Source organism: Oncorhynchus kisutch, unplaced genomic scaffold (genome assembly GCF_002021735.2).
Source record: "Oncorhynchus kisutch isolate 150728-3 unplaced genomic scaffold, Okis_V2 scaffold918, whole genome shotgun sequence".
NCBI classification, from domain to species: Eukaryota; Metazoa; Chordata; class Actinopteri; order Salmoniformes; family Salmonidae; genus Oncorhynchus; species Oncorhynchus kisutch.
The window spans coordinates 79358-90183 of NW_022262863.1; the positions used below are offsets into that span (position 1 = coordinate 79358).

Sequence of the window (10826 nt, forward strand, 5' to 3'; positions counted from 1 at the left end):
AAGGTTTTCCACTAGCTGTTAGAACATTGCTGCGGGGACTTGCTTACATTCAGCCACAAGAGCATTGGTGATGTCGGACGCCGATGTTGGGCGATTAGATCTGGCTCGCAGTCAACATTCCAATTTATCCCAAGGGTGTTCGATGGAGTTTAGGTCAGGGTTCTGTGCAGGCCAGTCAAGTTCTTCCACACCGATCTCAACAAACCATTTCTGTATGGACCTCACTTTTAAGATTTCCCTTTACTAGAACTAAGGAGCCCCGAATCAAGAAAAACTGCCCCAGGCCATTATTCCTCCTCCACCAAACTTCACAGTAGGCATTATATATTTGGGCAGGTAGCGTTCTCCTGGCATCCGCCAAACCCGGCCATGGAAACCTATGTCATGAAGCTCCCAAAGAACAGTTCTTGCGCTGACGTTGCTTCCAGAGGCAGTTTGGAACTCGATACTGAGTGTTGCTACCGAAGACAGATTACTTTTACGCGTTACGCGTGCTTCAGAACTCAGCGGCCCATTTCTGTGAGCTTGTGTGGCCTTGTGTGCTCAGAGATGTTTCCACTTCACAATAATAGCACTTACAGTTGACCGCGGCAGCTCTAGCAGGGCAGAAATTTGACCGACTGACATGTTGGAAAGGTGGCATCCTGTAATGGTGCCACGTTGAAAGTCACTGATCTCACCAGTACGGCCATTCTACTGCCAATGTTTGTCTATGGAGATTGCATGGCTGTGTGCTTGACTATATACACCTGTCGGGAACGGTGTGGCTGAAATAGCCGAATCCACTCATTTGAAGGGGTGCCCAAATACTTTTGTACAGTGCCTTGCGAAAGTATTCGGCCCCCTTGAACTTTGCGACCTTTTGCCACATTTCAGGCTTCAAACATAAAGATATAAAACTGTATTTTTTTGTGAAGAATCAACAACAAGTGGGACACAATCATGAAGTGGAACGACATTTATTGGATATTTCAAACTTTTTTAACAAATCAAAAACTGAAAAATTGGGCGTGCAAAATTATTCAGCCCCTTTACTTTCAGTGCAGCAAACTCGCTCCAGAAGTTCAGTGAGGATCTCTGAATGATCCAATGTTGACCTTGCTCACACACGCTTTTTCAGTTCTGCCCACAAATGTTCTATAGGATTGAGGTCAGGGCTTTGTGATGGCCACTCCAATGCCTTGACTTTGTTGTCCTTTAGCCATTTTGCCACAAATTTGGAAGTATGCTTGGTGTCATTGTCCATTTGGAAGACCCATTTGCAACCAAGCTTTAACTTCCTGACTGATGTCTTGAGATGTTGCTTCAATATATCCACATAATTTTCCTACCTCATGATGCCATCTATTTTGTGAAGTGCACCAGTCCCTCCTGCAGCAAAGCACCCCCACAACATGATGCTGCCACCCCCGTGCTTCACGGTTGGGATGGTGTTCTTCGGCTTGCAAGTCTTCCCCTTTTTCCTCCAAACATAACGATGGTCATTATGGCCAAACAGTTATATTTTTGTTTCACCATACCAGAGAACATTTCTCCAAAAAAGTACAATCTTTGTCCCCATGTGCAGTTGTAAACTGTAGTCTGGCTTTTATATGGCGGTTTTGGAGCAGTGGCTTCTTCCTTTCTGAGCGGCGTTTTAGGTTATGTTGATATAGGACTTGTTTAGCTGTGGATATAGATACTTTTGTACCTGTTTCCTCCAGCATCTTCACAAGGTCCTTTGCTGTTGTTCTGGGATTGATTTGCACTTTTCGCACCAAAGTACGTTCATCTCTAGGAGACAGAACGCGTCTCCTTCCTGAGCGGTATGACGGCTACGTGGTCCCATGGTGTTTATACTTGCGTACGTACTATTGTTTGTACAGATGAACGTGGTGCCTTCAGGCATTTGGAAAGGATGAACCAGACTTGTGGAGGTCCACACAATTTTTTTCTGAGGTCTTGGCTGATTTATTTTCCTTTTCCCATGATGTCAAGCAGAGGCACTGAGTTTGAAGGTAGGCCTTGACATACATCCACAGGTACACCTCCGATTGACTCAAATTATCAGAAGCTTCTAAAACCATGATTTAGAATTTTCTGGAATTTTCCAAGCTTTAAACTTCTGACCCACAGGAATTGTGATACAGTGAATTATAAGTGAAATAGTCTGTCTGTTAACAATTGTTGGAAGAATTACTTGTGTCATGCACAAAGTAGATGCCCTAACCGACTTGTCAAAACTATAGTTTGTTAACAAGAAATTTGTGGAGTGGTTGAAAAACAAGTTTTAATGACTCCAACCTAAGTATGTATGTATGTAAACTTCTGACTTCAACTGTATATACAGAAAGTAAAATTCCTTATCTCTGGCAATCCACTGTCTGTGTCCCTCCCTCTCAGATGCAGCACCTGGGGATGATCAGTAACTCCCTGAGTGGCCTGTCCTCCCCTGAGGCCTTGGACCCCTCGTCAGACACCAGCGGAGAGTCCCAGGCCATGAGCGACCACGACCTACTCTACTGCTTCAGACGGGACTCCAACAAGGTCCAGAACTACCTGAAGATCCTCAAGTGCAGGATCGTACCTGAGAACGGATGCTGAGATGTGAAGACAAGACAAGAGGCGTGACTTTCACAAGCTACCGTGTCAATCAAGGAAATCAAGGACACATCATGAATAGACACGATGATAAGACCGAGAGAAGAGACTGGGACTGTGGCACTTTCCTTCTCCTGACAAGTCCAACGATAACTTCCACCAGCGACAACGTCTTAATGTCTTCTATGTACTGTATTTATGTCATGTCACAGAGAAATATAGTACAGATGTAAGATCTTAATCTGATCACCCTGTTGCAGGAAATGTAGTGTATTTGAGGGTACTGGAGGACTGGAGTTGAGAACCACTGGCCAAAGGTATCTGCTAAGTGTCATGGATGCAGGCTTTTACTCCAGCCGATGCTGCAACAAACTCAGTCTAACTAATGAAATGTTGATTGAAGACTATGATTGGTTAAATAGTTGAATCAGATGTACTAACACTTTGTGTTCTGTGGATCAGATTGAACACCTCGTGGCAGAGGCAAAGAATGGATTAAAGGACAAGCTCCCTTTTCTGAAACAATCTGTATTTTGGATGACATGTTATAGTATCATCCAGACACTCTTTGACTTTGAGAAACGTCTCTAAACAGCGATAGACATCCTCATGCTTGTTCTGCAGTTGGAGGGGCACAGATAAAACATGAACAAAGGCTCCAAAAACACCCAAATACTTGTAGTGATGCAGGCCTTTATGTTGTACACATGACATTGTGTCATTCCAAACTTTATCTGCAGCATTATGTTCCATTCTGTTGGAGCGAAACTTCTCCGTCTAGCCAGGGCTTCTCCGTCTAGCCAGGGCTTCTCCGTCTAGCCAGGGCTTCTCCGTCTAGCCAGGGCTTCTCCGTCTAGCCAGGGCTTCTCCGTCTAGCCAGGGCTTGCGCACACTGAAAAGGTTAGAGGGCTACAAGGAGAAGTATCGCTCGAGGCCAACAGAATGGAGTTTGGCGTTGCGGATGAAGTTCGGAATGACCCAATTTCATGATCAACGCATTGAAGCTCGAAGCTTGCACGTGCAGAGGCTATACACGCAGCTGGGAGTGAGTCAAACTCTGTGAGAGCACTGATGGTAACATTACACACCCTTACACTGAAAACCGTCATGCTGCTGAAACAAATGAATCCATATCCTTCCTAGGAGCTCCGCTCTGGCAGCTCTGTGTCTGCGTCAGACTTCTCCTAGACACGCCCGGGGCTCCAGTGTGTGCCATGCAGTGGGTATGACGCTCAGACACGGTCCGGCTGCCTACTGACTGGCGGCTCCACTGATCAAAGGCGACTTCTAGTACTTCAGTCGGGAGTCATTGGCTCAGGCTGCCAGGCTTTTAACATATGTTTCCCAAGTGACGCAGGGAGAAAATAAGACAGTGGGACAGGACCCATAGAAACACGATGGAAGGGAACGAGGGACGACGCGCTGGGGGTCGGGTAGCGGAGAGGCGGAGGGGGGGATCAGATGGGACAGGACCCATAGAAACACGATGGAAGGGAACGAGGGACGACGCGCTGGGGGTCGGGTAGCGGAGAGGCGGAGGGGGGGATCAGATGGGACAGGACCCATAGAAACACGATGGAAGGGAACGAGGGACGACGCGCTGGGAGTCGGGTAGCGGAGAGGCGGAGGGGGGGATCAGATGGGACAGGACCCATAGAAACACCATGGAAGGGAACGAGGGACGACGCGCTGGGGGTCGGGTAGCGGAGAGGCGGAGGGGGGGATCAGATGGGACAGGACCCATAGAAACACGATGGAAGGGAACGAGGGACGACGCGCTGGGGGTCGGGTAGCAGAGAGGCGGAGGGGGGATCAGATGGGACAGGACCCATAGAAACACGATGGAAGGGAACGAGGGACGACGCGCTGGGGGTCGGGTAGCAGAGAGGCGGAGGGGGGATCAGATGGGCAGGGGGGAAAGGGGCTGCTTGAGGACCCACAGAAAGATGGGGAACGGGGGACAGGATGACACTGGCACACACTGTTTCTTAAACACCCAGGCACTTCCTGTGTCAGTCTAATTTGGGTCTTAGCTATGATCTCAATACAAAGCCATGACAGATGCTAAATGAGCTAATATAAGCTCATATTGCGTCAGTCGCTCTTCACATTCATTAGCCAAGACAAAATAAAGACATTAGAATAAGTAATGACCTAAATTGCCATTGGAAGGCCGTCGGAACATGATAATTGAAAAGCGTACAACAGACTCATCCAAACAGTTTATCATTAGAAAGAGCTGTGTGTGTATGTTTGGTTTTAGCTTCCCTGTGGGGACCAGAAATCCTCACAAGGATAGAAAAACAAGGAAAATTCAGACAAGTGGGGACATTTCGCCGGTCCCCACAAAGAAAAAAGGGGTTAGGGTTATAATTAGGGTTAGGGGGTAGGTTTTGAGTTAGGGTTAATGTTAGGGTAAGGTTTAGGGGAAATCGGATTTTGAATGTAGCCCTCTAACCTTTTTGGTTTGGTACCCACAAGGATAGTAAAACAAACGTGTGTGTGTGTGTGCGTGTGCGTGTGTGCGTGCGTGCGTGCGTGTGTGTGTGTGTGTGTGTGTGCGTGCGTGTGTGTATGGAATGACTCATGACATTGTTTTCCCCTCTAAGAATGCCATTTGTTCTTTGATCAGCCAAGTAAACTAATTGCATGACGTCTTAACTTTACAAAACAAAACATTTACTATGCCCTCAAGGTAGTCATACACACACAGGTTAGGACAGGATACATCTAGGAGAGACAGAGGGAGAGAGAGAGATACACACACACTCACACACACAAAGACACAGAGAGAGACACACACAGAGAGACACAGAGAGAGAGAGAGATACACACACACTCACACACACAAAGACACAGAGAGAGAACACACACAGAGAGACACAGAGAGAGAGAGCCAGAGAGAGACAGAGGGAGAGAGAGAGATACACACAGAGAGACACAGAGAGAGAGCGAGAGAGAGAACAGAGGGAGAGGAGAGAGATACACAGAGGAGACACAGAGAGAGACACACACAGCGAGACACAGAGAGAGAGCGAGAGAGAGACAGAGGGAGAGAGAGAGAGATACACACACACTCACACACACAAAGACACAGAGAGAGACATACACAGAGAGACACAGAGAGAGAAGTGTGAGAGAGAGAACAGAGAAAAAGTGAGAGATACACACACACTCACACACACAAAGACACAGAGAGAGGACACACACAGGGAGACACAGAGAGAGAGCGGAGAGAGACAGGGAGAGAGAGAGATACACACAGCACACACACACAAAGACACAGAGAGAGACACACACAGAGACACAGAGAGAGAGCGAGAGAGAGACAGAGAAAGAGTGAGAGAGATACACACACACACACACACAAAGACACAAAGACACAGAGAGAGACACACACAGAAGACAGAGAGAGAGCGAGAGAGAGACAGAGAAAGAGAGAGAGATACACACACACACACACCACAAAGACACAGAGAGACACAGAGAGAGAGCGAGAGAGAGACAGAGAAAAAGTGAGAGATACACACACACACACAAAAAGACACAGAGAGAGACACACACAGAGAGACACAGAGAGAGAGCGATAGAGAGAGACAGAGAAAAAGTGAGAGAGATACACACACACACACACACAAAGACACAGAGAGAGACCACACACAGAGAGACACCAGAGAGAGAGAGAGAGAGACAGAGAAAGAGTGAGAGAGATACAGACACACACACACACACACAAAGACACAGAGAGAGACACACACACAGACGAGAGANTGTAGTAACCTTGTCTGTTCCCTGATGGTACTACCCCTCTCTGCTTCCTGTAGTAACCTGTCTGTTCCCTGATGGTACTACCCCTCTCTGCTTCCTGTAGTAACCTTGTCTGTTCCCTGATGGTAGTACCCCTCTCTGCTTCCTGTAGTAACCTTGTCTGTTCCCTGATGGTAGTACCCCTCTCTGCTTCCTGTAGTAACCTTGTCTGTTCCCTGATGGTACTACCCCTCTCTGCTTCCTGTAGTAACCTTGTCTGTTCCCTGATGGTACTGCCCTCTCTGCTTCCTGTAGTAACCTTGTCTGTTCCCTGAGAGTACTACCCCTCTCTGCTTCCTGTAGTAACCTTGTCTGTTCCCTGATGGTACTACCCCTCTCTGCTTCCTGTAGTACCCATGTCTGTCTCCAGATGTAGACTGCTTCTATGTCTTTGCTTGTGTCTGTCTTCTCTCTTTCAACACTCAATAACCAACTCTACAAGAACATACAATTCTACTTGCTCTCTCTCTCTCTCCTCAGAGAGAGGAGTTAACGGAGGTGATTCTGAAGCTGCTGGTAGCATGGAAGGATCCTCTGTGGCAGTTCCACCAGAACATGGTTCACCAGGATGACTTCAACAACTTCAGCTCCAACAAAGCACTGGAGATGAGCTACATGGTGCACGAGCTCCGCAAGGGAGTCGAGAAGGTGGCTGATAAGGTAAGAGAAAGACGGGGGAGAAGATGGCTGAATAGGGTAAGAGGAAGATGGGGGAGAAGATGGCTGATAGGGTAAGAGGAAGACAGGGGGAGAAGGTGGCTGATAGGGTAAGAGGAAGACGGGGGGAGATAGTGGCTGATAAGGTAAGAGGAAGATAAGTGAAGGTGGCTGTAGGTTAAGAGAAAGATGGAGGGAAAGGTGGCTGATAGGGCAAAGAGGAAGATGGGGGGAGAAGGTGGCTGATAGGGTATGGGACGGTTGAGCTAGCATAGCTAATGCGATAGCATGAGGTTGTAAGTATCAAGAAAATTTCACAGACATAGACATATCTGATATTGGCAGAAAGCTTAAATTCTTGTTAATCTAACTGCACTGTCCAATTTACAGTAGCTAATACACTCAAATAATACCATGCTATTGTTTGAGGAGAGTGCACAGTTATGAACATGAAAAGTTATTAATAACCAATTCAGCACATTTGGGGCAGTCTTAATACAACATTTTGAACATAAATGCAATGGTTCATTGGATCAGTCGGGGCGGCAGGGTAGCCTAGTGTTAGAGCGTTGGGCTAGTTCAAATCTCCGAGCTGACATGGTCACAAATTCTGTCGTTCTGCCCCTGAACAAGGCAGTTAACCCACTGTTCCTAGGCCGTCATTGAAAATAAGAATTTGTTCTGACTGCCTAGTAAAAATAAAAGTCGAAAAACTTTGCACAAACACTGCTGCCATCTAGTGGCCAACATCTAAATAGTGCCTGGACTGGAAAAATGCATTTCTCTTGCATTTCAAAGATGATGGTACAAAAAAATGCATGTTTTTTACCAGATCTAATGTGTTATATTCTACTACATTTCATTTCACATTTACACAAACTTCAAAGGGTTTCCTTTCAAATGGTATCAAGAATATGAATGTCCTTGCTTCAGGTCCTGAGCTACCGGCAGTATGTCATTTTAGGCAACAATGTAAAAAAAGGGGGCAGATCCTTCTACACAAACATTTCTACTTGACTGAGGCTCAATTCTAGAAAAGAATCATCACTTGAATCCATCATTACTGTTTGTTAAGATGATTATGTTAAACATTGCCTATGGTTTTATGTAAGAGTTATAATGTGAAATGTCTCACAGATGGCGAAGTGTGTATGACACTGAATGAATCACAGAGATGGGGGGAGAAAGACAGAGAGACAGAGACAGAGAGAGAGAGAGAGAGAGAGAGAGAGAGAGAGAGAGAGAGAAAGCAAATAGGCAGAGTTAGCCTTGAGCATACATACTATAGTGACAGTGAGTGAGTGAGTGTGAGAGAGAGAATGAAATAAAGATATAGATAGTGGGAGAGAGAAAGCTAATTAAAGCAAATAAGACAGAGTTAGCCTTGAGCATATTATAGTGAAAACAGAGTCCTATAGCAGCTTGATCCCTAGTGACATTGTGTAGACTGATGTTGACACCATCACTGAGTCAGTGACGATTGCAGATGCCAACCAGGATGTTACTAGACAATCCTCGCTCTGCTACTGGGTTGGCATGTGATAACTCACGAGAGAAGACACACACACACACACACCTCCTTTTGCAATATGTACAGAAAGTAAAATTCCTTATCTCTAACAATCCACTGTCTGTGTCCCTCTCTCTCAGATGCAGCACCTGGGGATGATCAGTAACTCCCTGAGTGGCCTGTCCTCCCCTGAGGCCTTGGACCCCTCGTCAGACACCAGCGGAGAGTCCCAGGCCATGAGCGACCACGACCTACTCTACTGCTTCAGACGGGACTCCAACAAGGTCCAGAACTATCTGAAGATCCTCAAGTGCAGGATCGTACCTGAGAACGGATGCTGAGATGTGAAGACAAGACAAGAGGCGTGACTTTCACAAGCTACCGTGTCAATCAAGGAAATCAAGGACACATCATGAATAGACACGATGATAAGACCGGGAGAAGAGACTGGGACTGTGGCACTTTCCTCCTCCTGACAAGTCCAACGATAACTTCCACCAGCGACAACATCTTAATGTCTTCTATGTACTGTATTTATGTCATGTCACAGAGAAATATAGTACAGATGTACGATCTTAATCTGATCACCCTGTTGCAGGAGAACTTTCCTGCAATGCAGTCCATTTAAACATGTAGTGTATTTGAGGTTTCAAAAAGGCTTCTAAAGTTCGTCATTTTCACTTTGAAATTTCAGACTTGATTTTCCCTAACGACAAATGTGTCAAGCCATACAAAAAATATCATGAATTATAATCCACGTAATAATTCACATTTACTTTGCTGCAGGATTATTTTCCTGCTGTAGAAAACTGGCTCAAATTAAATCCTACACCTGTATGTAACTTATCTTGATGATGAAAACTTGAATTTTCCCTCAGAGTTTGGGGGCAGAGCCACTGGAGTAGAATATCATAAATACTGCCATGACCATATCACCTTTAGGTTTAGAGTACATGCATGTTTCATATAATTAATCCATTTCATGTTTTAAATGTACAGTTTCAAGAGGGAGATGGGCTGTAACTCAGAAAGAAATTCATGGAAATTAACTAATGTTGTTTATTTTTTATTTCTAAGACCAACTAGACATGAAATGTTCTTTCAAATAAATACATTGTGACAAAATCAGAACTCAGAACTCTATTGTGATTGATTGATTGTGTGTGTGTGTGTGTGTGCATGAGGTTTACTGGGTTTGACGTACCAAGTGGAGGCTGCTATAACAGCCTCCACTCTTCTGGGAAGGTTTTCCACTAGCTGTTAGAACATTGCTGCGGGGACTTGCTTCCATTCAGCCACAAGAGCATTGGTGATGTCGGACGCCGATGTTGGGCGATTAGATCTGGCTCGCAGTCAGCATTCCAATTTATCCCAAGGGTGTTCGATGGAGTTTAGGTCAGGGTTCTGTGCAGGCCAGTCAAGTTCTTCCACACCGATCTCAACAAACCATTTCTGTATGGACCTCACTTTTAAGATTTCCCTTTACTAGAACTAAGGAGCCCCGAATCAAGAAAAACTGCCCCAGGCCATTATTCCTCCTCCACCAAACTTCACAGTAGGCATTATATATTTGGGCAGGTAGCGTTCTCCTGGCATCCGCCAAACCCGGCCATGGAAACCTATGTCATGAAGCTCCCAAAGAACAGTTCTTGCGCTGACGTTGCTTCCAGAGGCAGTTTGGAACTCGATACTGAGTGTTGCTACCGAAGACAGATTACTTTTACGCGTTACGCGTGCTTCAGAACTCAGCGGCCCATTTCTGTGAGCTTGTGTGGCCTTGTGTGCTCAGAGATGTTTCCACTTCACAATAATAGCACTTACAGTTGACCGCGGCAGCTCTAGCAGGGCAGAAATTTGACCGACTGACATGTTGGAAAGGTGGCATCCTGTAATGGTGCCACGTTGAAAGTCACTGATCTCACCAGTACGGCCATTCTACTGCCAATGTTTGTCTATGGAGATTGCATGGCTGTGTGCTTGACTATATACACCTGTCGGGAACGGTGTGGCTGAAATAGCCGAATCCACTCATTTGAAGGGGTGCCCAAATACTTTTGTACAGTGCCTTGCGAAAGTATTCGGCCCCCTTGAACTTTGCGACCTTTTGCCACATTTCAGGCTTCAAACATAAAGATATAAAACTGTATTTTTTTGTGAAGAATCAACAACAAGTGGGACACAATCATGAAGTGGAACGACATTTATTGGATATTTCAAACTTTTTTAACAAATCAAAAACTGAAAAATTGGGCGTGCAAAATTATTCAGCCCC

General features: G+C 45.7%; 1 protein-coding gene across 1 annotated transcript; it reads left to right on the forward strand.

Annotated features, from left to right (window-relative positions):
• The first annotated feature begins 70 nt into the window (after positions 1-70).
• On the forward strand, positions 71-9405 carry LOC109884442 (prolactin-like). The gene is made up of 4 exons (XM_031817032.1): positions 71-85; positions 2383-2562; positions 6868-7047; positions 8695-9405. Exons 1-4 carry the CDS (start codon positions 71-73, stop codon positions 8893-8895), a joined length of 576 nt encoding a protein of 191 aa, XP_031672892.1. The 3' UTR covers positions 8896-9405.
• Positions 9406-10826: the final 1421 nt, after the last annotated feature.